The following is a 27,411-nucleotide window of genomic DNA, read 5'->3' as shown; positions in this document are numbered from 1 at the left end:
GAGCCAGATTTGTCCTTGCTGCTACTTCACAATCTGATTATAGCAGCTACTATTAACACAAGACAAAATCTTCAGTACTATTCAGAAAAAAATATCTTTATAAAAAGTGAGGCAGAATTGTATAAATACAAAAATCAAGCCTGTTAAAAATGAAATTTGTAAATTCAGTCTGAGCTTAGTTGAGTTCTATATTGATGTTGAGACAACACTGAATATACTGTAGTTCAAAATACCTAATCCTATTTCCACTTCATGCCAGACTCGTCTCAGTTCTACTGCCTTTTTAGTATTTTGAATTATAATTATAGAATTATAGGATGATTGGGGTAAACGATCACATTCAGCCTGAAAGTATGTAAAGCAGTAATAATGAACTAATTTTACCACTCAAACCCTATAATTCATACATAGCATACGTGGGGGGAGTCTCCCTCTTCCTTCCTTCTGACTTACCTATTTGAATTCTCTATAAACAGGGGCTAAGGTTCACTTAGCAGAAAATGTTTTCCACTGATCCTACTGTTGCCAGTATCCTTACTTTGATAACTGTGAGAAGTCCCACTTAATGTGTTGGCTTCATTGAAACATGGCCAAAAAAGTGTCACCTCCACATTTGTGTCAAGGTTCTTAGAGGAAGCAGTACCAAGAACATATCAGGACTTGCATCAGATATAAGTAGTATGAAGATGGTTTATGATTAAACAGTTTACTGAGTCCAGAAGAAAAGTTCACAAACACTAGCATTTTTTCTCCTATTGGCCAAGCCAATTCCTCTATAAAGTCTACCTAAATGAAATAGGTACTGGGATCTTGCTATTGCTCATATTCCACTTTTCTGATCTGAACTTTTGAATCCTTAGTAACCTCAGTTCCATGAATCCCAGTTAACATGCTCCAAAGTGTACCATTATTTTAATGTATACTCCTCTTAAGATAGGGAAGTTCACTTTAGCTGAAGGAACTATATATGCTACTAAAACTCATTGTCATGACATTTAACTAGGCAAATTGGGGAATCATAGGGCAACAATTTTTGAGCCAAGTTACCTTTAATAGGCTAACTTGCAGAAAGTGTCCAAATCCTTGACTTGTGTGTCTTGAGGGGATGAAATATGGGAAAACTGGCTGCTTAAGTGCTATTGGCTATGCTGAGCTGTAGTCACATGACTTTCATTTTCAACATTCTATGACAGTTTCCCAGCCAATCTTGCAATCCCGCATTCCTTCACCCACCCAGCAGCAGCCACTTACCTCTGGAAAGGGAGGGGCTTCATAACATAGCACATTAAATGCTTGAGAAATATTTAGCTAACAAAGGTTTGTTACCATTATTGGGCTCTATAAACTATGTTAATAGCTGCATCTAACAGAAAGATCTAGCTAGTATTTGTGATGATGGTGCAGACCTCCGGTGCTTTATATCTTTGCTTGGGTGTACCTGTAAAAATGACAGATGAGTTACATCAGTTCATTCACCAAGAATAAGAACAAGGAATTGCTAGCTGATCGTTCTTCCAGTATTTCCTTATCAGGTGCCCAGAATCAGGTAGCATCTTATCCTATCTTTCCAGGTTCAAGTAATAAGTCACATGTTCTTTGACCTATAGTAATCATTAAATTGATTACTTTTCCTTCAACATTACAGTAAAGGCTTCCAGCGCTTAAAAAAAAATAGATAAAAGGACAGCGGTTTTCCTTGCCATAAGAATTCTAATTACAAAAAATTGTTTCAACATCTGAATCCTTATGCTCCTCCAGGCACATTATAGGCCTGCATTAATCCACTACTTGGAATAAATTTTAAGGCACACCCCATTCTCCATGTTCTTAGTTGTCCCATGTAGTTTATGTATAGTTTTTTAACATTAATTGTAACATTAACTTTTCTGTAATTTCTCCAAAGTAGGGACCAGTTAAGAACAGGGATTTTTGTTATGAAAGAGTGCAGTGGTTTTGTGAAATAATGAAACAGTATTGCGAAAGATATTGTGAAGGTAAATAACAGTTGTATTCTTGTGATGCACGAAAGCTAAAAGGTTTAATTAAGGAGCACTTAGTGGTATTTTTGCTCACCTGATCTTATTGTCCAATTAGTCAAATTATTTGACTTGTTTAACCTATTATATGTAGTCAAATTTCATGGCTTGCCATCATGTCCAGATACATCACTTGGGGGCTGTGCACACTGGGGCTTGAGATTAAGTTTTATTATGTTAATTCTGGGCCACCATTTTGGTTCAGCCAATAACTCTGGTTTAAGACCTCCACATGGTACAGATAATGTAGTTGTACATGTGTACTTATTAACCAAGCCTTTTTAACTTAAATGTTATAAAATACAACTAGAGACTGAAAATCCATTGATATCAAATCAACCATGACCTTACTTAAACATATGAAAAAGTATTACAATTTTATGGTACCAATGCCTTCACCTGTCATTTGCATGTAGCTGCTCTCACTACTCTCAGATGTAATCTTTTTCACATAGCCACAGACCGCGATGGGTGTTTATACATTAGAAGGTACTAAATTACAGATGGCTAGTTAAGACTGTTGACTGGGAAGCAATATAGTAGCTTCCAAATTGTACATATCCAATGGTTATCATCAGGAATGCTTTTATGCAGTATGTTTTTCAAGGGGATACAAAAGCAAAGCATGAAAAATATGACTTTTCCACTTATTTTTGTCCTTAAGAAGGTACCCCATAGATTAATGGTTGTAATAATAATAATAACTCCTAAGAAATCTTTTTGTATTTAGGGTTGGGAGGAGTGTATCTAAGTCTACAGGTTACAAATGCACAGTCTGTTATTTTTGTTGTAATTTATACCTATGCAAGATAAATCAATAAATGATTTCTCTTAAAAGTGGTAAAACTAGTCGTTAATGAACAAAGACATTTTGGGGGGTCAGAGAGGACTAAAACAGGAGTAGAAATTCTCATCAAAGCATAAGAATACTATAGGTTTTGGTCAAATAGATCATAGACCATATGCGGACATACAGACATCCCCTCCACCCATATCAATACAAATCTCCTATGAGGGAAGGAGTCCCAGGAAGAGCCAATCTGCTGAAAAAGTTACATAATTAAAAAAGCAATTTATACTGCTGTTTAAACTACTGTAGTTTAATTTTAAGAAAACATTTGATGTCAAGGCTTAACTAAAATCAGGATTGTAACTATTCCAATCTGAGGTTTTTAAAATAGCAACAGCTTTGAACTTATTTTTTAATTGTGCACATTTCTTATGAACAGCTGTTATAAATAGCCCTTGGAATACTTCATACAAATCTGGTCATTGCATCTCTTTTGTAGTGCTAAGAAGGATGTAAATAGGATACCCAAAATAATTAAGCTGTATTCTAGCATGAAAAGACTACAAACTATTTTTTCATTCAAAATTTGATAAATGTATATAAAAGCTATGTAGAAATTTTTCCTCAAAATACCAGAACATGGCTATCATGCATCAGTGTGAAACTCTGGGAGATACAAGATAAGGTAATTCTTTATAAAGCATATAGAATTTGCTTCTATTAGATGAATGTGATTGGTGATACTGGTTTGGATGGTTTTTTTTTTTAAAAGCTAGTCAAATCTATAGAGCTACTGGTTTCAGTGGAACTATAATACCTTCAGAATGAAAGGCAGCATTTTCTCAATACCGGTTGTAAACACTTGACTTTGCTCATGCTTTTGAACACCCCCTTAAGTCACAGGCAGATTTGATTCAGCAGAATTTTTCTTATGGCACAAGTTTCTTTTTTTGTCAATTGGATTTTCTACAAGGTTCTGGAAGCATTTTAGTAAATCCCCCGTTCAGGAAAACAACCAGCTAGCCTTCAAGACTTTTCAGGGAAGAAACTTCAGCCATATAAAACATATTTACAAATTACATCTAACCTAATTTACATTTTATGAACCAGGATTCGTGAAGTAGTACCCCATTTCCTTTAAAATGGAGAGAACAAGCTTTTTTTTTTTTAACCAAATTGTTCTTTTTAATGTTGACACCATACTAGCCTCAGTAGTTTTTATGTTCGGCTCAGAAAGGAGAACACAACACTGACTTTCTTAATGCTTTCCAGCATTGTACATTCATCTTTCTGAACAAAAGAATGAAATAAAGAAGACACCAGACTAAGGGCTCTGCTTCCCTTGGAATTGGAACTCAAGGAGACAGATGTAATACAGAGTAAAAAGCAATAGCACAGGTTGCTACCTTGCATTAATCATCCTCACACTGATTTATTCTCACAGGGCTCCTTAATGCTGCAGGTGCTGAACATTCTGTTAAAAAAGCAAGAGAGGTATAGCAACTTCTCTTAATCTGGCATCTTCAAGATAGATTGGTCTGCAACTTCCATCAATTCCAAATAGCATATCTGTTAACCATGCTTGTTGGAGAATTGTAATCCAACATATATACTGTGCATTGAATTTGGGAAGATGGCATAAGTAGTTCTACCTCTCTTCAATGTTTATAACTTTAAAAAGGCTGGTATTCCAAAAATAGTTAGGATGGAATAAATCCAAGAAACACTACTTTGTAGGGAAAATGCTATTCAAAGTTACAAACCAGTTAACTACAAACCATTTTTTTCATGCTTTCTCCTTTTTAAAAACATGATGCAGTTAAAATGTCAGTTTAGAATGAGTGCCTTGAAGAGCCACAGCTACTAAAGTTATAAAACCACAAATATGACTTTAAATTTTAATGGTGGATTCAATAAAACTCAGCCCACCTCTATGTAGTCTCTGTAAGTGCCACTGGAAAATATATGGAGAGTTTGAACAAGTTTCTAAGTTGGTCTCTAAATCAGTAAATTAATTAAACAGGCAGCTGTTTCTGTAATGTAAAGGGAGCTGAATATGTAGAGGCTGACAATGGCATCTATTCATGGTAGGAAGGAAATGTGGCCTTCAAATTGGTTTGGAAGCCATGAAAATAAATGGGCAAACAACCAGAAACAACCTTGCGCTCTAGCTGTCTTGTTATTAATGTGCCCACATAGCTGGGTGCAAACCTAGATATAGCATGTAGTCAGTAATACGGGAGCCTCTACATTTTGCTCCGTAGGAAAAAAAGATAAGTTCCAAACATAATATACATAATATGAAATTAATTCTCTTTGGCCTCCAAATCTCGCTTTCAAAACTCTCCTTTCAGAAGAATGAAGTGTGTGAAAACAAGCTTACAAATACACACAACTTCTAGGATTTCATTGAAGTCTAAGATTTGGGATGAGGCTTGTTTGGGAGGTCATGGTGAAATTACAGTGAGAGAGACCTAGTATTGAAACAAACCATTGGAAACATGGGGAAAGAACTACTATCTCCTTCCTGCCAAATACCACCTATTCTTACTCTTAAAGGTTTGGAGTTTCAGAAATTCCCAACTGCAAAAGAGCAGGTTAGCTAGCCTAATGATGAGTGTGGGAATGGAGAAGACACAGGTGCTTTCTTTTCTATACCTGTATTCTCCTGAATGCACATGCTCAGAAGCACACTCACACACAAAACCACCATAATAAAAACATAAAAATCATGACTAAGAGCTCAAGGTGTACAAAAAGTTTTGGGAAAAGAGAGAAGGTGGCTGCTGGTCAGTCCCATTTGTTCTTTGCCACCTTCATTAGTTTCAATGGAAAACCCTGGAACTTCCTCCCCCCCCCAGTCCTCGTCCCCAAAATCTTCCACAGTAGAAGATCAGCTGCAAAGGGTTTTGGTTAAGCTGCTCCAGGTTTTTGAATTGAAGAAATGGAGGGGGAGATGTAAATTTCTCAATTACTAACAAGATGTTCAGCAGCCACCAGCTGGAGTCACAATAGCTGCTTGAGATTTCACTTTATGACGCTGGCCACCACGCCTCCGTCCACCACCACCAGCCTTTGCCTGGAGAAATGGGGGTGGGGGAAAAGAAAAAATAATCCAAGTTAGAATAAGGTGGACAAGAGATTTTGGATGACCAAAGAAATTGAAAAAAAAATACACAAATACAAGTCACAGTGTTGGATATTGAATATATATAAGCCCCATGAACAGCACCTTCCATCTAAGCCTTCCCAGTCCTATTGAGAAGAGGATATCTCCCTGATACTTTCTTATGGTCATGATGGTGGGGTATTCTTTGTTGTAACTGCTAAGAGGCACAAGCACTGCAGCAAAATAAAGTGGGCATGGAGCATTCCACCATGAATTAAAGACCAGTAGTACAAGAGTGTTTGATTATTGGCAACCCTAAGATGACTGGTATAATTTAGGTCTTATTTGTGTATTTCTCTTTTCACTGTAAATTCCTTTGAAATTGGTGATAAAATGAAAAACAAACTATAAATAAAATAAAAGAATGGGAAACGAGAAGATAATAAAACATGTTCATAACAATTCTTCCTGAAGGCTCCTGAGAATTCCATTTAAAGATTATGACCCCCTCCTCAGCCTGGGCTCCTAAGGCATATAAGCCATAGTAGAGGAAATACCTTATTTCCCTCTTGATTGTGGGATTCTTCATCCAATGCAGGCTGAAGGAAAGCATTGGGAAAAGAAAAGCAGAGGTAAGCTGAACACAGGACAAACAGATAACCAAGACAAACAAATAACTAAGATATGGACAAAGATTGAGAGAATGAAGGGAGTTCTGTTCCAATTCATCTGGAAAGCACTAGACAACAACACATGACAGGAGACAAAACAAAGGCATACACACTCACACAGGTCAAAGGAAGAAAGGAGACTGACATGCTAGATAAACAATGAATGCACATACAGAGCACAACTATATGAATTAAGGAGCACTGCTATGCTAAAGCTCTCAAGCTTTTGTCAATTTAACAAGCTTATGCTGACTGTCCAAAGTTTACAATGGCATCTTAACAGTTAAAGTGCAATAGAATACTATGCATTCTGCAAAGGAAAACCTCACAAAACTGTAAAAACCCTTCCTGCAGAAACAGACGTTTGAACTGGATGCATTTTATGCTTTCAATGTAAGTCAAGGAAAGCTCCATAATTGAAGAGAGAATTCATTCTACACTTTGGGGCTCTCTCATTAAATCCTTGCTGTATTAATCCAGATCACAAAGATAAATGAAGCAGTTGGATCCACAAACTGCAAAAGAACTGCAAGCTCATGTGGAAAAGATTTAACACAACGCATGAACAGGACACCTAAACCTGAGGCAGAGAAACAGCTGTTTCACTCTGAAATAAATAAAAAGCTTATAATGTTCACTATGGGATGGATGGAAAATAAACTTCCATTTAAAGGGAAACAAAAATACAAGCAGTTTCCTTGGCTACGAGATTGTGCCTGTGTTGAGACTCATTTTTATGATGTAGTCATACCAATTCTGGACAGAAAAACAATTGTGAACACAATTTTAAAAATGAACATACCCTGCTTGGTTCTTTTCTTTTGAACTTAGCAGGGAACAGGAATCAGGATGCAAAGGTTTGTTCAATGAGGCTTAGTTTAAAAAGCTTTTTCTTAATATGAACTCAGCCAAAATCAGTGGAGGAGAAATGGTGGTTCCCTTTAAGGTAAAGCCTGGGAAAGCTATGATGGCATTGACAAAGGTACAAAAGCACTGCACAGGCCACAATTACCTGTGGTTGTTGAGCACCAGAGGGTGCTGAGGCAACTGTTGCCAATGGGGCTCCATCCTCTGCCACAGGGGAAGTCAGCACTGCTACGCCAACCTGGGCTCCACTCTCTTCGCGCTTGGTCAAGGGTCCTTTTTTTGTAGACTGCATCTTGATTTGCTGGGGCTTCGAGTTCATGGGAGAATTATTGGTGGTCTGGAGTAACTGTCAGTCAAAAACAGATAGCCAGAATCAAGATCTTTGCTGAGTGTTAACCTAGCAAAGTTGATGTGACTTTAGTTTTAGACACTTAGATACATAGAAAAAGCTAAGCTCTCATCTACACCTCCCGAAGCAGGAAGAGACTAAAGTTTTTTATTCCAGGTAATAAGGAATAAGCTGATAAGGAAAGTCAAACATTATATAAAAGAGAAATATTAACAGCATAACAATATTTAAGCCATTTCATTGAACATATGCTTCAATTTATCTATTTGAATGATATATAAAGTTATATTCTGATTTGGCAACCAGGACCTTCTGAATTTGCCATGCTTAAAAAAGGATAGTTGGTGCACCACATTTGTAAATATGAGGAATCCATTGGAATAATACCTTCATTCCAAACAGAAGCAAGGCTTAAAGGACATAGAACCATAACTGGGTTTGTAAGCCTTTAGAAAATATGGGTATTGCAGCAATATTTAATTTCAATGGAAAGAACACTGATGCAGGGCCCCTAAGAAGATTCCATTTTGGATGGGGTGAAAATTCTAGAAGATACTTGACTTGTTGTGGCAACTCTAAAAAAAGAAAGGACCGAAACAGCAGAAATAGGCTCCATCCTTTTCTCACTTACTTACATTGTTGTTCCTTACTGAACAACAGTGCTCAAACTTGTTCTAGCTACCTGGGCTGAAAACTCTGAAAAATGGGAACAGAACTATCTTAAGTATAGAATTTGCTGTAAAGTTAATGCCATACAACACACTGTAACGTTTAAGAAAATATATACAGTAGATACTGGAAAATAACAATTGTTTATCAATTATGTAACCCAATAGTAAGTAGCAACAGGTAGTAATTGGCAACAAAGCAATACACTATTTAATCAATGGAGAAATTATGCAACTGCATTTGGCAATCTCTGAAACTCCTCCCCATCCACTATTACCTTGGTGATAGTGCCGACCGCTTTGGTACGCCCCTCACGAAAAACTAGCCGCTGGTCTATGTGCAAGTACTCAGGAGTTTTGATGAAGCGGAAGTGGACAGTGGCTTTGTCCCCAGTGCGTAGGCAGTCTTTGTCCATGCTAAGGATAGTGGCTGTCTGGCGAATGCTACCGCAATGTACTAGAAACAGAAAGAATCTCACTGGCACTCAGAATATCACCAGGGAAACGAATATTGGCAATACACATAGATGTTATTAATTCACCACTCAAAGAAGTTAAATTTCCTTTGTTATGTATATGGATCTCTGACTAATAGGAAGAACATCAAAACTTTATTCTTGTTACTTTCCCTAGTCACCCCAGATCTTCCTTGCTCACTAGCGTTCTTAAGCAGTGAGGGATTCCTCCAGTGACAAATCTGAAGGCTTCTCATAAGTCATGCTTTTCTCAAAACCTCTATCTTGTAAGATACAGATTTAAAAAAATCACATGCAGTCATCCCCCCCTCAGTCCCCTCCCCAATCATCCATCAAACCTAGCACTAAAATGGACTTTCTACAGTGATGCAAGTCAAGCACTCTAGACATGGATCACCTAACATCTTGTTCTTCTGGCACATTCCAACAATTTCACAATAAATAGTACTCTTTTGCTCTTTGTTGGTGCTGTCCCCGTAAGTTAAAGATGCAAAATATTAAGAGCTGTACCTGGCCTTTTAATGTCCCATTTGAGGAGGGAAGGATTAAGTTAATAGCAATATTCTTAATCTATTTAGTAATTTTACAATTTACAGGGCAGATGGGACTGCAATAAGAGCTTCAGGAGCAGAAGATAGTCTTCGATCTATGTTGTAAATTCCTATTCTTATGGAGAATAACCAGTACCATTTAATATTTCACCACTACTATATTTAATATTTCAAGCTACACTGCAACAGATGTATATAAAAGACATAGAAAGCAACTCCACATACCCATTGCCTGATAACGTGGACTGATAGTGGTAGGATGGTGGAGTACCAAAATCTCTGCTTCAAATTCCCAAGAGGCTTGGGGATTCAACCGAGGTGATACCATCACCATGCCTTTCCTGATAGAGGAACGTTTAATCTGGTAGTGGAATAATTGAAAGGGAGTTATCAAAAACATAAGTAGGTTCATTGGAAAATAAACATACTTCTGTGGTATGTACATAAGACGACACCAGCTCTTTAAATACAACCTCTTTTGGGAAGCAGTAGGATGTCCATCTATCCAACTAACCAAGCAGGAAACCATTCCAAAAAGAATAACTTAAGGTGGTGGTTTGGTCAAACTCATTTACTAATAAGAAACAAGATTTTCAGAAATGATTTGCCATTACTTTCTTCTTAGGGTTGAGAAAGAGTGGCAGCCCCAAGGCTACCCAGCTGGCTTTATGCCTAAGGCAGGACTAGAATTTATAGATTCCAAGTTTCTAGACTTGTGCCTTAAACTACTATACCAAATTAGATCTCTACATTTACTTATTTGGGATTAACTCCAACTGAACTCAATTTATTTCCTAAAAAATTAGATAGGATTAACAAGTAGAAAGGAGATTATGGAAGAAAATAAAAAAGGACTGCCCGTCCTCAGGCATATAAATCTCTCATCATTTCTCATTAGCTCATTCCCAGTGGAGACAATTTTGGTGTGTAATTGCAGACAAAACTAGCTATGCCTTAGCCTTCCTGAATATACGGACCAAGGAATAAACCTTCTTAACCCAGAATGTATTTACTTCTGGATACACATGTTTACCACTGCATTGTCAGACACTGAAAATAAATGCCTTCCAAGAAAGTACAGCCATAGCAAGTTGGCACTCACCTTTTTCAGGGCAAAGGAAGCAGTCTGACCACCCCGCACCTCTTTGACTGGCATCCGCTTCCGATGGATGGATTTCACTGCAATAGGCAAGAAGTTACCTAGCGGATCTGGGCCTAGAAGCAAAGTGTCATTTAACTTGATTAGGCCTCTCAGAGTTGTCCCAGACACCACTGTTCCAACACCCTATTTCAGGAAGAAAGTAAAAAAGGAAACAAGCGAATTGTGTTAGGACACAAATAGCACAATTTCTTTACTTTTCTCATTTCTGAAAAAGTTGACAGAAACATTTTTTTTCTAGAATACTTCTGCTTACTGGCACAGAATAAGTATCATCGATCTGGAATTCCGCAGGTTCTTCCTCCCGGTAACTTGTCCTTGGAGATAGGAGATTGAGAAACATCTTCAGCAACTCCAAATTCTCACCTGTAACATTGGAAATCTGGAAGATTGGGCACATCCTAATGGGGAAAAAAGAAGATTACAAAACATATTACTGAGGGCTCTTCACTATCTTATTCTTCATGTTTGGGACATCTCTAGATGATATAACGTATAACTAAAAGTGAAAAAAAGTGCCCTGCAACATTACTTCTTAAAGTTTGCAATTTTGTGGTCCCCCAAGTCAGGGATGTGTAATTATAGCCCATTTATGTTCTGTGGACTTCAACTCTCAAAATTCTGAGAGCTGAAATCCACATGTATGGATTTGCGCCCCACACACCCCCTAAAGTGAATTAGGATTGCTCTATGAATAAAACTAATGATTTCATTGGATTTAGGGTTGGATAAAAAAATACCTCGTTTGTTACATATTAATTTATAATCTGTGGCCCTTCAAGGGTTACTGAACTGCAATTTCCAGTAGCTCCAGCCTGTTCAGCCAAAGATAAAAGATTATGGGCACCTTCCATTCCCCACCACCTTGTCAGAGCTGAAGAAGCTTCTTGGATGAGAAGCGAAAAGTCTTCAAAGAAAAACAAGTAAATCTGCCTGCTACAGAAACAGCATCTTTCAAATATAAAATTCAAATGTTTTATTCTGCAAGAAAAGCACATTTATTCACTCACCCTTATTACCTCGGGTCAAATTTCCAATCTTTTTCCTAGTAGAGGCAGAAGTGGCTTAACTGGATATCTCTCCAATCTCTATCCCAAAACTTTGACAGGTAGCCCAACCAGGGTTATTGCAACTCATTCCCGCCTTCTTAGCCTCAACTGAGGCCCCAAATAATCTCTTTCCAGCTTTTGCCTTGCAGGAAGAGCCTGCTCACCTCACACAGCAGGTCTCCCATCACCAACACAGATTCCATGCTCACACATTTCCACAAACCCATGTTTTGGAAGACTGCTTAGAATGATGCTAAGTTTTTTCCTCCTCTGGGGAAGACCAAATAATTTCACATTACTGTTTCCTTGCCCATGAATGATGGAGGAAAACCAAAAGTGACATTTCTTTCTTCAGTTTTCCTCTAAGCTTTCCCAAAGAAAAGCTTGTAGTACAGATGACTTGCATCAATCATACATTTCAACCAATCCAAAGTTGAGACAGTGCTGCAGCCCTAGCTTGCCTCTCCATCACTTCACTTTGCTCCTAGTGTGACAAGCTGAGACATTGCCACCACTGCCTTTATCCTCTCTTAGGTAGTGAGGCTACCAGCAGGAGCTGAAGCCCCGCAAGCAGCAGCAAAACATGGCAACAGGAGTAACTGCCTTCTCTCTCTCTCCAGCAGCCAGACTATCTGCTGCTCAGTTGCTGGAAATACAAGTAGACAGCTAGCTAGCAACACTAAATAGTACTTCTTGTCCTCCAGATGGCTTTTCATTTGCTCTGGCCCAATGACTTCTCCTTGTTATAACTGGGAGAAGGTGAACTCAGAGAGAAGGGGAATGGCATGTCCACCTGTTTGATCCCCCCCACCCACCCAAGAAAGCCATCAAGCTTTGTTAAAGGGAAAGGTTGAGAATGAGGTGGTGGAGGCCAGCAAATTAGCATACACCAGGTATTGGTCATTCCAGTGGATTTAGCATTGCTGGAGCTCTGGAACAGCACACTCCCTCTGTGCATAGACACGTGCTTGGACAAGAAAAGAACTGCAGTATTGATAGGGTTAGTTGAGAGTAGGAAAGAGAAGAGAGATGGAGAGAGATCACTTCCATTTGTCAAAATAGTATACTTCCTTTATAATTTTGCCAGCGGGACTATCAGTATTGTTCCTCAGCTGACAATACTGTAAAGATCACAATGAGTCTGATTCAGTTCAAATAGCATTTCAAGTTTGTTCCAGAGAATGAGGACCCAATTAGAAAACTCCTACCCTTCAAGGGACCCCAACTATGGTATTCCTGCTGTTCCTGACATTGGTAGCAGGGACGTGCAGTCAGGGGAGGCAGGGCCTCACCACTGTCATCATGAAAAAGAAAAACAAATTTAAAAGGAAAAAGGCTGAGGTAGTTGCTGCCAGAGTCACAGTGGATGACTCTGCTTAGTGCTTAACTGCAGGAGGAGGCAAGAGAACCACGTGCCTCCTTTACTCTATCTTTATGATCACTTGAGCAGAGTTAAGCAAGGGTTAAAAGGTGAAAAATTCCTTATGCAAAGGAGGCACGTGGTTCTCTCGCCTCCTCCTGCAGAGGGCACATTTTTAGAGGCTTTTTTTGAACAGTTAAGCAGAGTCATCCATTGGAGGCTCTGGCAGCAGCAGCTTTTGTCTTTTTCTTTTTATATTTTTTACATTTTCATCATGGCAGACAAGAGGAGAGTTGAAATCCTCTGTTACACAGCTGGAAAAGGTATGTGGGTTCTGGGTCGGAGGGAGGGGGGAGGAATTCAAAATTATTGTAATTTGTAAGTAATTGTATTTCTAATTTGTATTATTATAAGTAGTGTGTGTGTGTATGTGTGTGTGTGTGTGTGTGTGTGTGTGTTTTACCCGCCTTGCCATAGACTGGGACACGCCGGCTTCTGGCCATACAGCGGTTCCCCCTGTATGGCCGACACGGCGTCATGCACCTTAAAGTGCCAGCGCGCCTTCTGGCCATAAAGCGGGATGTGTCGGGGCTTCAGGGGCGGCTGGTGCTGGCAGGCATAGGCCGGCTTTTGCCCGCTTGCCTCACCGGCCGTGAACCTCACCGCACGTCACTGATTGGTAGTATACTCAAGTCATGTAGCATCACATTTCTGATTCAACTAACCTCACTGTGTTTTTAATCCTAGGGCTGGCAAAATAGGGAGCTACAAATTTAAAAGAAACATCTGCTTCCATTATAGAAAAATGATAAGATTGTGAGGGTCAACATATGTTTGCTTTTTTTTTTTTTTAAAAAGAATTTCATAGGGCTTTCCCAGAAGTCTTTTATCTCTGTTGTAAGTCAGCATATTGGGATTCAGCTTGTTTTCATGAATTACCTTTCAGAGCTGAAATTGGAGGCTGTAACAATAACATCATCTTTACTTTGGACCAGCACAGGGATCTTCCTGCATCCTGGGGACTTCAAAAGTCGTTGCAGGAGCTTCAGAGTTTCTTGATGAACAAAATGAAAATAATTAGGCTTGTTTGTGGCACTTAATTTTGATAGGGCTAGTTGAGAGCAAGAGAGAGAGAGAGAGGTGGAACAGGATCATCTTCCATCTGTCAAAGCAAGATCCCTTACAATTTTGCCAGTTGAATCATTTGTATTCTTCTTGTTCTCCAGCTGTCAACATTGCAAATAGCACAACGGCTCATATTCAGAGCTAATCAGGTACTACAGGTGAAACTCAAAAAATTAGAATATCATGCAAAAGTTCATTTATTTCAATAATGCAACTTAAAAGGTGAAACTAATATATGATAGACTCATTACATGCAAAGCAAGATAGTTCAAGCCGTGATTTGTCATAATTGTGATGATTATGGCTTACAGCTCATGAAAACCCCAAATCCACAATCTCAGAAAATTAGAATATTGTGAAAAGGTGCAAAATTCTAGGATCAAAGTTTTCCCACTCTTATCAGCTAATTAAGCCATAACGCATGCAAAGGGTTCCTGAGCCTTTAAATGATTTCTCAGTCTGGTTCAGTAGGAATCACAATCATGGGAAAGACTACTGACCTGACAGTTGTGCAGAAAACCATCACTGACACTCTCCATAAGGAGGGAAAGCCTCAAAAGGTAATTGCAAAAGAAGTTGGATGTTCCCAAAGTGCTGTATCAAAGCACATTAATAGAAAGTTATGTGGAAGGGAAAAGTGTGGAAGAAAAAGGTGCACAAGCAGCAGGGATGACTGCAGCCTGGAGAGGATTGTCAGGAAAAGGCCATTCAAAAGTGTTGGGGACCTTCACAAGGAGTGGACTGAAGCTGGAGTCAGTGCATCAAGAGCCACCACACACAGACGGATCCTGGACATGGGCTTCAAATGTCATATTCCTCTTGTCAAGCTGCTCCTGAACAACAAACAACATCAGAAGCATTGTACCTTGGCTAAAGAAAAACAGAACTGGTCTGTTGCTCAGTGGTCCAAAGTCCTCTTTTCTGATGAGAGCAACTTTTGCATCTCATTTGGAAACCAAGGATCCAGAGTATAGCGAAAAAATGGAGAGGCACACACTGCAAGATGCTTGAAGTCCAGTGTGAAGTTTCCACAGTCTGTGTTGATTTGGGGAGCCATGTCATCTGATGGTGTTGGTCCACCGTGCTTCATTAAGTCCAGGGTCAACGCAGCCATCTACCAGGAGATTTTGGAGCATTTCATGCTTCCTTCCGCAGATGAGCTTAATGGGGATGCTGACTTCATTTTCCAGCAGGACTTGGCACCTGCCCACACTGCCAAAAGCACCAAAACCTGGTTCAATGACCGTGGGATTACTGTGCTTGATTGGCCAGCAAACTCGCCTGACCTGAACCCCATAGATAATCTATGGGGCATTGCCAAGAGAAAGATGAGAGACATGAGACCAAACAATGCAGAAGAATTGAAGGCCGCTATTGAAGCATCCTGGTCTTCCATAACACCTCAGCAGTGCCACACGCTGATAGCTTCCATGCCACGCCGCATTGAGACAATAATTGCTGCAAAAGGGGCCCAAACCAAATACTGAGTACATATGCATGCTAATACTTTTCAGAGGTCCAATATTGTTCTATGTACAATCCTTGTTTTATTGATTGCATGTAATATTCTAATTTTCTGAAATTGTGGATTTGGGGTTTTCATGTGCTGTAAGCCATAATCATCACAATTATGACAAATCACGGCTTGAACTATCTTGCTTTGCATGTAATGAGTCTATCATATGTTAGTTTCACCTTTTAAGTAGCATTGCTGAAATAAATGAACTTTTGCACATATTCTAATTTTTCGAGTTTCACCTGTATATCAAAACTGTTTCAGAGTTATACAGCAGATAAGTACACTTTCAATTTATTTGAAATATTTACATGCCTGGAGCATATTTTAAAAATGGGGGAAGTCTTAAGTAGAGCTAGAATTTAGAAAGTGAGATATAGACTTTCAGTGGGACACTTTAACACCATGGGGTTAAACAAATTAAATTTTAAAGACTGTAGAACTTTGGAGACCCTAAAACAGCTCCTTGTTCTTGCTTGCTTACAACTTTTATTCTCTATTACATATACCTTTAAAAAAATGATTGCCCCCTTCACTAAGTACAATTATTTTTAGTAGCTGACCACCTTCTTTAACATTTCAAAAGCTCATTTTCCCATATCTCATTCTCATCTTTGAACAAATTATGAAGACTGGTCATTCAATCTTAATCAGTAAAAGTCCACTAAGGGTTACCCAAAATAATAACATATATATTTCAACTATAATCAAATAAATCATTTTGTATTCCTTAATTTTTAACACAATAATTTGTTTTCTCTAATATAAAGAATAATCTTCCCATTTCTCATCTCATATATAAACAAACTGTTGTCTCCTCTTTTGAACTGTCAAGAAAAATCCTTTAAGAGCTGCTAGAAACAGCAACAAATTTAAAACCATCATCTTTAATCCCTTTGATTTAAAGTTCATTTCTTATCATTTCCTCTTAACACCATAACTTATCATTTTCTCTTAAAATACACAGACACATAATCTCCCTTCTTCTGATATCTTACCTATAAGCAAGTATTTAAAGTCTCCTCATTCAGTCCTAGTTTTTTTTTTAATTAAGCTACTAAAAAGAATATGTAGTTTAAATCTTAGTCTCATAAGCCAATTTTATATTCTTTCTTTTTAATTTTAAAAATCTTGAAGTTTATTCCCTTTAAATAATAACTTGTATGTTATGAATTTATTGTTATGAAATGAAGAAACCATTTCTTTGGGGGGCAGGGGGGTTTAACCTCAGGAATTCCTTCATGATTGTAATACATCTCTTGATAAGTCCAAAATAAGAAAGTTGTTCAAATCACTCTTCTATAATTTGTGTTCCATTTATTTATTTATTCAATCCAGAATTTCAAGGCTTTTCATTCCACAAAAAAACAAAGCTGCCTTCAGTCCACCACTGCTTCCCTTGCAGTCTGCTTTTAACACCCAATATTAAAATGGTAAAATAAAGAAAGACACCAGGAAGCCCAGAATATCCATTTTATCACCATAATAATAATAATAATAATAATATAGAGAGAGACTAATGGATGCAATTTTTGCCCAGGAGCAGGCAGCCTCATTCATTTGCCAACATAACTGTGAAGGTGTCAGAACGGATCCTATTCCGGTCAGTCTGTTCTCTTAGAAAGGCCCCGCTGCAGTAAATTCTACACCGAAGTGCTTTTGGCATTCAGTGTTCTTTTATACAAAGACAATAGCTTGTCTTTGGCAGCAAAAAATAATTTCCCCATGAATTACATACCACAGCAAGGAATAAATGAAGATGCTCTTGTGAAAGACAGGTGTCAAGAATAGCCTATAATCGATAAATTTTGTGAAAGAGTCAAGTTTAAAGACCATTGGTGCAGAGATGGTATTCTATTTTCTTCACTACCGGTTCGGTAGCAGGAACGGACGTCTGGGCATGTGCAGAATTATCTGCACATGCGCAGAAGGTCCTTGATGACGTCAGGTTGGTGGGCGGAGCAGAATTATCTGTAAACCCAAGGATACTTGCTAACTGAAAATGCCTGCTATAGGTGCCATAGTTATGGTTAAATACTTACATGCTTATAACTCATAGATAGGTTATAAGCCAATATAATCATCTGCCAGATTCTTAATTTTTTCTGGGTTTGCAAAATGCTATACTCATAAATTATGTGTACAAACAGCTCCAGAAGTAAAGCCATTTATAAACTAGTTATTAAGCAAAATATTTTCCATATTAAGATCTATCCTCCGTAATTTAAGTTTCAAATATCTAGAAAGAACTAATAAACTATCACAACAATCAGGGAAAAAATTAAAGATAGTCATGGAAAGGAATACCCATAACTCTTCATCTTACATTAGCAAATGGGTGAAAAAAATATAAACTGTATAAAATATAAAATAAATATCTTTCTATCTATGAGAGAGAAAGATTTAAACTGGATAAAAAGTGCTATAGATTTGACTTTGCTAAAAATGAATTGGAAATTTCATTATGTGGCAACGATGCTTATGTTATCGCTATCAAGAGAGACTTTGGATGGCTGGGTTAATTATTTTAATCCCAATAAAGAGAACAGGAGCTTAAAAACAATACAAATATAAAGGGTTACAGAGCTGACCTTGGAAATAGGGAAGCAATGAGCAAGCTGTTAAAGAGTCCTGAAGAAAAGATTACACAATCCTAAATAGGGGGAAATACAGATAGTCCTCGACTCACAACCACAATTGAGCCCCACATTTTTGTTGCTAAGTGAGACAATTGTTACATTAATTTTCCCCATTTTGCAACCTTTCTTGCCACAGATGTTAGTGAATCACTGCGCTTAAGTTAGTAATATGGTTGTATCTGGATTTCCCGTTGACTTTATCAGTAGGTGATCGTATGACCCTGAGACACTGGAACTGTCATAAATATGAGTCAATTGCCAAAAATCTGAACTTTGATCACATATCCACAGGGATGCTGCAACTGTCACAAGTGTGAAAAACCGTCATAAGTCATATTTTTCAGTGCCATTGTTAACTTTGAACCATCACTAAATAAAGTGTTGTAATTTGAGGATTACCTGTATGGCAAAGAAACTCAAAATAACCCCACCTTAATTTTGTTTAGGATAAGTTGAGAAAGAGAAATATGCACAGAACATCAAGATTCTGTAATTCAACCTTATGAAAATAAAGAGCAGTCCTAGAATCCATGTTGTATCTGTTTTTTTTAATCTGAATTACCTCAAAGGCTAGTGTCAAATTAATAATTGGCAGTGACTGTAAATTAATATTTTAATATGACGCCACTACTTTCTTTGAAAGCATCAACCACAACAAGAGATAGAAAAAGGTCAGAAAAACCGAAAAGAAAGCCAAGATGGTATAGTGATTAAGGTGTTAAACAGAATAGGGACTGTTAATGCTCTTATGGTTTCTTGCACAGTGAGCCTGGATTTTGTTTTTGTATTCACCTATAGAGTCCTTCCAAGGATCTGGGATAGGAAGATGTTATTGTTTGATGGTGCTAAAGGTATTTTCACAGAATGTAAGCTATTCCAAGTAAGGATGCCTTTTGCAATTGACTGGTGGTGTTGTCAATGCCAATGATGCCCAAGTGATGCTCCAGTTCTTTTGGGATTGCGCCCTACTATTATTATTTACATTTGTATATGACTGAGCAGTTCAGCTTTGTCTTCAGTCATAAAAGCACTTTGGGTCACTTTGAACTTTTCTCAAGGCTGATGTGGGAAATTTTGTACCATATATGTAGTGAGAGTCAGTCTGATGTGATTAAGAAACCAAGCTAGAAATCAGAAGGCAGCAAATTCAAGTCCCTTTTTAGCACAACTGAGATGAACAAAGCAAAGAAAAACTGTTGTAGCAATAACCATTTACCTTGAAGTATGTTAGCCGGACACATATCAATCTTGGTCACCACTACAAAGACTGGAACATTAAGTGCCAATGCCAGACCTAGGTGCTCCTTGGTCATTCCAACAATTCCAGCATTGCTGCCAACCTGTATTAAGATAAAGTTTAAGGAAAAACCACTGTGACTATGATAGCATTAAGCCATGTGCCAGATAGGTATAGACATGCACTTCAATCAATCATGTGAGAAAACATTAAGATTTGTAGCAAAGTAAAAATTGATCAAGTTGTCATATGAGAAATAATTTTTCAGGGTTAGTAACACCATTTGAGAGGATAATTTGAAAAGCGTAATTCAAGAGGAATCTACAGAGTCACCTTAGGACACGTACAAGAGACAAGGTGTCTTAATGAACTAAATATTCCAAATGTTATCTAAAAAGCATTTTTTCTCATTTAAAAACTTCCCTGTAGTATCTGCTCTTTGCATTCAAGCAATTCCCAAGCTTCCCTTTATTTTAAGATGGGTTATGCACATCACAATCAGCACACCAAAAGACAAAGGGAAACTGCTTGCTTGCTACTGTCAGAAAAGTCACTGATACAAAAATAACCTAAATCAATTCTTATTAAGTTACCATCACAAAGTTTCTTTTTTGTTTTTCAGACTTTTTTGTTTTGTGATGTTCAATAAGCCAGCAGGACCCAATGTTTACATGTTTTACATGCATTATCACTGATGTCTTTGGGATTGTTCCATATGGCAAAGAGATATTTCTACTAAGTTTACATTTTGTATTTGAGCAGCAACTTTCATGCATATTATAAGCTGCCCAGAGTCACTCTTGATAGCAAAATGAGTGACATATAAATTAAACAAACAAATAAAATACATTCTGTACAATTCAAAAACAAAGTTAGGCTGAGAAATATCATGTAAAATCAAGAAAAGCCACAAAACACAGTTTCATGAGCAGAAGACAGATAATTGAAGTTCCCAACATTCAGTTTGGTAAAAACAGTTTTAGTATGTAAATTCTACCGTGTTATTATTATTGTTGTTGTTGCTGTTGTTATTATTACTCTTATTGCTGTTATTTATAATATAAATTATATTCAACTGTTCATTTGTTAGTAAGTCAAGAATGTTAGAAGACCGGAAGCTGATGTCGCAGTGACACGATGGTCAATCTTGGAGCTCTGAGACCACCGCCGAAATTCCAGCCACAGGACGGTCCAACTGGACCTAAACCGTCCCGAAGAGACGGTGATAGGAAAGGGCATATCCTGTCGATCCCAGAGATGCCCGAAAAGTCTCTGGTGATCCAGGAATAGTCCATTCGTTAGTAAGTCAAGAATGTTAGAAAAGGGCTGCTTTACCACAAACCCCTTCTCCTACAATTAGCATAGCTTACCATTAGCATGCAAAAATCAGGGAGATGCCCAGTCATGCCAAACACTGTAGTCTTTAAGTACTTCTCGTGCCCCGCCAGGTCAATGAAGGTTATGACTTTGGTTGATTTCTCACAAATCTTGGTCCATTCCAAACTCCCACCATGGCTGTCAGGCTTGTTCACAACATTGCCTTCGCTGTCGAAGCCCAAGATGTCATTGCCCACACTGCTGGTACGGCCTGACTCAATCTCATGCTTGTGGCGAAAAAGTTTTTGCCGAGCAAAACCACGTCCATTGTCCAGTTCACCATGGGTAAGAACCCCCAGCAAAGTGCTCTTCCCAGCATCCACATTGCCAACCACTGCTACCCTATAGGAAGGCAAAAGAAAGTGGTAAACTTTTTGACATCAATGCAACAATTGGAATCAATTTCCTTCTGTCACTATCGAATGAAAATCAGCAATATATTCAGAATGTTGCAACATATATTTTAAGAACTACTCCATAAGGTTCCAATCACCAGTTTCTACATCACATAAAACATAAACAACTAAGACTAAGAGGAGGAAAAAGTCACCAGTGCCATTGTTAGAACATTGACATCTCATAAGGATGTGCACAATGACATAATTAGTACCAAAATTATTTCCCAAACACCAGTGTCTTCATTCAAACCTAAATCCAACACAATGAGAATATCCTAGGGTTACAATTTCTGTCTTACAACTCTTCAGAGCTAGCACAACTGCTAAAAGCTACCATGTCTTATGCTGTAAGTAATATATCTGTAGCATAACATATTGTACAATGAGATACTGAAATTTATCATTCCTTAGTAGTAATTTATTGCATTTCCATCCTGCTTTTTCTCACCAGAGTATTCCTCTAATTTTATCCGATATCAACAACTATGAGGTAGATTGAGATGAGCTGAACAACCAAACAAATCACCAAGTGACTTTTGTGAATCCTTGACCAATTTCTATATCTTAATGCCTAACTCTACTACTGCCGAAAGTGGATATGGGGAGGGATTTGGGGAAGAAGAAATTTGAATCAAAGTTTGATTCAAAAATTTATAAATTTGAAAAAAGTTAGCCATCAAACTCCAACAACTTGAATATGTCCATCAGACCTGGAACCAAGTTCAAAGCAGGAAACTGAGAATTCAGAAAAGCATATTCCCTTTTGGAAATTAAATATTCCTGCATGACCCTTCCCAATCTGAATCCTCCTACTAGCAATGTTGGACTATAATTCCCATTATTGATGGGAACTAGAAGTTATACAGGTAGTCCTCTATTTATGACCATAATTGAATATGACTTCCCCATTGACCTTACTTGTCAGAAGATCGCAAAAGGTGATCATATGGGCCTGGGACACTGCAATATGAGCCAGTGGTCAAGCGGCCAAATTTTGAACACATGACCATGCAGATGCTACAATTGTGAGAAAAATGATCATGTCACTTTTTTCAGCGCCACTGTAACCTCCAATGCTCACCAAATGAAAGTTGAGGATACAACTCCTCCTACAGGCTATAGGATAAAGAAGACTGCTGTCATAATGTAGGAAACACTACAAGGAATTGTGCTTTCACAGATACTGAATCACTAATATAATGGCCAAATCTTTAACCAAGTTGGGCTATTTTCTTTCTTGACTGCCCATTGCACAATGTGAATATATCAGTACACATTCACAGAGCCCCTGCTGTATACAACTGGCACATGGGATGTTAGTTCTATACCCATCTGCAAATTTTCTACACTGACACAGTCACAATCGCAACCTGAGTGAAAATAACCCTTAGAGATGCCCTGCAGATCTTAAGAGCATCTCAAACATGCTGTCTTGACCCTTCAATTAACTAGGTTTTTAAAAAAAAATTAAAATGGATCCAATAGAGTGTTATACTCATTAAGGAAGCTCTCACTAAATGATTTGCACGGAACTAGCATAGTCAATCTTTGCTTACCTTAAAAACTAAATGGATCAGACTTATTTAATACTTGGTTGGGAGATCATCACAGGAGTCCAAAACTGTCGTGGGAAGACAATAGCAGCCCCAAAAGTAAGCACTGGTGAACCACTTCTATACTGTGACCAAGAAAACAACTTGCACACATTCATGAGGTCTCTAGAAATCAATCTGAATTTATAACTTTACCTTTTAATGTGTACATCAACTTTATGTGTTTTAAAGATACCCCACTAGCCACATACATTTTGGAGACAAAGGGTGAAGAAGACTGTATAAATAGCATTTGCCAATGAATTGCAAGTTAGAATTGAGTTAGAGGAAATTCTTAACTACATTCCAAGTTCCTACTATATTTCCATAAAGCTAATAAGAATGGCATACTTTTTCATCTTGATACTCACCAATTACTATTAAACAAAACTGGAAAAATATTTCCAGTTCTTAAGCGTCAGGATCAAATTTCAAGAGCTGCTATGTGCCAACTGAGTAAAGATAAGAAAAAGGTGAACAACTTAAGACACCAGCATCAACTTTTAATCTGAAAATGCAGATTCATGGAATGCTTCCAAATGGGTTTAAACTCTCATCATAAGCATGTTTCCATGACCTGTTTCATACATAATACTGGTTTGTTGAGTGGCTGAGCTCACCAGAATACTATACCCAAACCAAGTAAAACTATGTTTTAGTTTAATATGCTGTGTCTGTCCACAGTAAAAAATAACAGCATAAATGAATAATACAGTTTAAGTCAACCCTTTAAAAGTTAGTTGAAAGTAGTTAGTCATAAAGAAAGTAATTTTTTTGCCTTTTCTTGTATATGAAAAATACAACTTGCAATGTTCTAACAATAATAACTGCCATTCAGACACTTCTTTATAAGAATATATACTCTTAGTCCCAACCATAAGTTTCTATGCATAGCATGAAAGGAGAAAAAAATTAATTACACCAAATTACTTCCATAGTCAAACCAGAGTTACCAGCTTTCTGCCACTACTAGTACAAGCTGCAGCAGCAGATATCATGTTGACTAAGCAAGCCTCCACATCTTTTCTTACCTGACCTCTAGGAAATCGTTGTCACCCACACGTTTCCGCACCAAATAATCACGTACTTTGCCTCCTGCTTCTTGGTGCTCTCGCAAGAGAATTACATCAGCGTCTATTTGTTCTGCCATGCTCTTCACTGTGGCATAGGAGGCTTCCATGTCTCCATCACAAAGCCCATAGTCAGTCCCATCTGATGAAGCATTAGGAAGGAAGGAATTTATTATAACAGATTTAAAGGTACTTTGTCCCTCCTGATCTCTTAACAGACTAGCCAAGGGGGGTCTATTTTTAAAAAAATATTGTATACTTAAAGGGCATTGATTAAAACAGGCAAAATGATGGTAGAAAAATAAAAACTCAAATCTTATTTCAAATGCTTATAGAGTCTTTGACAGTGAGGTGCACAGCATATACATTTAATAAATAAATAAATGAATAAAAATATATCAAAACAATATGTAGGACATGGAGGTATGTGACCTGGGAAGGGTAAGTGCACTTTTCACTGATATAACCTGCCACCCTTTCCTTTTTCATTTATCTTTTCTACCAGCAGAATACTAACCTATCCAAACACACTTAGCCGTATTTCTATGTAACCCTTGTTTATCTGATGTATCAGAGGGAAAAGGAGTTTAGAGGCTACATGGAATCCTAAATTACAGATTGCACCCTCTAATTGGGCAAGAAATACCTTCTGTATTACAGGTGGTCCTTGACTTAAAACCATTCATTTAGTTTAGGTTTTATTTGACTTGTATGCCACCCTATTCCCGGAAGACTCAGGGCGGCTAACAATCAGAAGGGGAGGGGGTACAAAAATAAAAATAGAAAACAGAAATTTAAAATACAACAACAGTCATAACCTCGAAGGGGGCTGGATAGTTCAACAGCCCCAGGCCTGCCGGAACAGCCAGGTCTTAGTTGCTTTGTGGAAGGCCGGAAGGGTGGTAAGGGTCCGGATCTCAACGGGGAGATCATTCCAGAGGGCCGGAGCAGCCACAGAGAAGGCCCTCCCCTGGGGAGTCGCCAGCCGACATTGGCCGGCAGATGGAATTCGGAGGAGGCCTAGTCTGCGGGATCTAATAGGTCTTTGGGAGGTGACTGGCAGGAGGCGGTCTCTCAAGTAACCGGGTCCGATACCATGTAGGGCTTTAAAAGTAACGACTAGTTGAAAGTTGTCCTGAGACCAATGGGCAGCCAGTGCAGCTCGCGGAGGATAGGTGTTAGTGATGTTCATCACTGAAAAAGTGACATGATCATTTTTCACACTAATGACTGTTGCAGCATTCCCATGGTCATGTGATCAAAATTCAAATGCTTAGCAATTGATTCATATTTATCATGGTTGCAGTGTCCTGGGATCATGGGACCATCTTTTGTGGGCTCCTGACAAGCAAAGTCAATGGGGAAGCCAGATTAACTTAGCAACCATGTTATTAACTTAACAACTACAGTAATTCATTTAACAACTGTGGCAAGAAAGGTCATAAATGGGGTAAAACTCACTTAACAAATGTTTCACTGAGCAACAGAAATTTTGGGCTCAACTGTGGTCATAAATCAAGGAGTACTTGTATTGTTTTTATTTTATATGGCTATTCTGAACATGCTTTATCAAAATGCAGCACATTACTTCTATACATTCACTGTTCATAAAGGATAGTATTCCAGTTTTGTTCAGGAAGAAAATATGAACACTTATGATGTGATTAATAATTAGTTGGCACTGACAACTGAAAACAGTGCTTGTTATTATGGTGTGATTTAGCACTAGCTAGAGGTGAAAATGAAAAAAAGTAGATATTATATATTAGCCTTTCTTTTTCCCAAGCATAATCAATTGAGCTACTTCTGCAAAACTACTGTTTCTTAAAATCTCAGCATTTGGCATTAAAAAAACCATAGAGTACTTACCTGACCCTTGACCAATAACATAGATGGTCTCTCCACATCCTTCATCCATCCTCTCCCACATCTGTCGGAGTAAACTATCATACTGTTCGGATGTTGGGCTCACCATTACTAGCTAAATGGAGAGAGTAGGCATTTACTTCTTATTAACTATTCAAACAAGTTATTTCTCTTAAGATAGACATTGTTTTAATCAATTACAATTCAATGAACAAACACATCAAACAATACAGCTAAAACAAAATTCAAGTAATATATCACAAGTTGCTTTCAAAAGGAAGAAAATAAATGATAAAGAAAAATAGTGATAAAACAAAAATACCCAGCTATACTACTTGATGAGGAAGCAATATTATATCTGAAATTGACTTTATTTTTGAAGACTGTATTTAAAACTATGAAGAATAAATGCTGCTTCTGACATGGTATAATATCCAGAATGTTATCATGTTCCAGAGGATACATAACCATTCCAGTACTTTAACAACAGTTTCTATTTACCTAGATCTGCAAAGTTCACTACAGCACAGCAACAGAAGCCTGATCTGTCAGTATCTGGTCATCAGATTACATGACTAGTGAAAATTGCTCAGACTCCATCTCTCTCCAGTGCATCGCATAACCATGCCAAGCAGGTTAACAAACAAACATGAGGTGCTATCACAAGTTCTTTTTTGATCAGAAAAATGCAATATTAAAATAGATGGTACCCAGATGTCTATACACATAACTTACACCCCAACTTTCAAACAACTGACAATGAACATATAAGGAAAAAAAACCAAGGTAACTATTCTAAAGATGTTTGCAGAAGAATTAAGTCCCACTTTTTTCCTTATTTATGGGAAAACTCATTCAAGACTATCCCAAGCATGTATTAACTTTCTGAATCCAGACACGTGCCAAGGGTGAATGCCACGTACTCCGACTCAGATCCCGAGAAGCACCCTGGATTATACCCTCACTGGTATTTTCTTTCAGAGACACAGGTTCTCACAATCGTTATCCTCGACAAGGGCAGCAGCTGCCAACCTTTCACCACCTCCTACCTAGCCAATTCACTTACAGTAAACATTAGTGAAACGACCCCGAATGAAGTTCCCCAAAGGACTATCTGAACAAGGACAGACCTAGTGTGGGTGGCAAGAGAGGGGACCACTCCAACGAATGACGAGACGGTCAAAGGAGCGCGACCCGGAGCAGTCACAGCCGCCCTCACCTCCTCCGGCCGTCTCGGCTCTCGTTCCCCAGTCCCGCCAGGCCTACCTTACTGGTAAGATCGAGCTCCGGCTCTCCGTTGAGCAGCTCGCCGTCCTCGCTGCAGTCAGCTTCTGGGACGCCGCCGTGAGGCCTAGAGAAAGCCGCCACTGTCCCGCCGTGCGCCATGGGCTCTGGGGCGAACATCGAGGCCGGCACTGGCGAGCCCCCCACCGGAGAGCGACTCCTTTCCGTCGCCATCTTGGCAGTGCCAGCCTCCTTCCCCGGCCTCATTAGTATAAACCCCGC

The 27,411-nt window shown here is 38.4% G+C and overlaps 1 protein-coding gene across 2 annotated transcripts; it reads right to left on the bottom strand.

Annotated features, from left to right (window-relative positions):
* Positions 1-3,202: 3,202 nt before the first annotated feature.
* GTPBP1 (GTP binding protein 1) lies at positions 3,203-27,411 on the bottom strand. 2 transcript variants are annotated; one of them, XM_014055176.2, is made up of 13 exons: positions 27,172-27,384; positions 25,909-26,020; positions 24,001-24,181; positions 20,973-21,321; positions 19,582-19,705; positions 14,025-14,139; positions 10,933-11,077; positions 10,620-10,802; positions 9,743-9,878; positions 8,769-8,947; positions 7,619-7,819; positions 6,493-6,534; positions 3,203-5,905 (listed from the first exon to the last, which is right to left on the bottom strand). In XM_014055176.2, exons 1-13 carry the CDS (start codon positions 27,361-27,363, stop codon positions 5,813-5,815), a joined length of 2,052 nt encoding a protein of 683 aa, XP_013910651.2. In that variant the 5' UTR covers positions 27,364-27,384; the 3' UTR covers positions 3,203-5,812. The 2 variants fall into 2 exon arrangements, with proteins under 2 accessions (XP_013910651.2, XP_013910652.2); XM_014055177.2 differs by lacking the exon at positions 6,493-6,534 and having other exon boundaries at positions 27,172-27,411.

Source organism: Thamnophis sirtalis, unplaced genomic scaffold (genome assembly GCF_051295495.1).
Source record: "Thamnophis sirtalis isolate CommonGarterSnake01/CBP01778 unplaced genomic scaffold, rThaSir2_p1.2 scaffold_9, whole genome shotgun sequence".
Classification (NCBI taxonomy): domain Eukaryota; kingdom Metazoa; phylum Chordata; class Lepidosauria; order Squamata; family Natricidae; genus Thamnophis; species Thamnophis sirtalis.
Note: the sequence above shows the minus strand (reverse complement) of the source record. Positions and strands in the feature narration are given on the sequence as shown.

What these genes read in the sequence shown, in the direction of transcription:
- GTPBP1 (XM_014055176.2), bottom strand. Translation starts at nt 27,363, where the DNA reads ATGGCGACGGAAAGGAGTCGCTCTCCGGTGGGGGGCTCGCCAGTGCCG. An exon ending in CTGATTTTTGCATGCTAATG is followed by an intron (nt 19,706 to 20,972) that starts GTAAGCTATGCT and finishes ATCTTAATACAG; the next exon opens with GTTGGCAGCAATGCTGGAAT. An exon ending in CTGGTGCTCAACAACCACAG is followed by an intron (nt 6,535 to 7,618) that starts GTAATTGTGGCC and finishes GCTTTCCTTCAG; the next exon opens with CCTGCATTGGATGAAGAATC.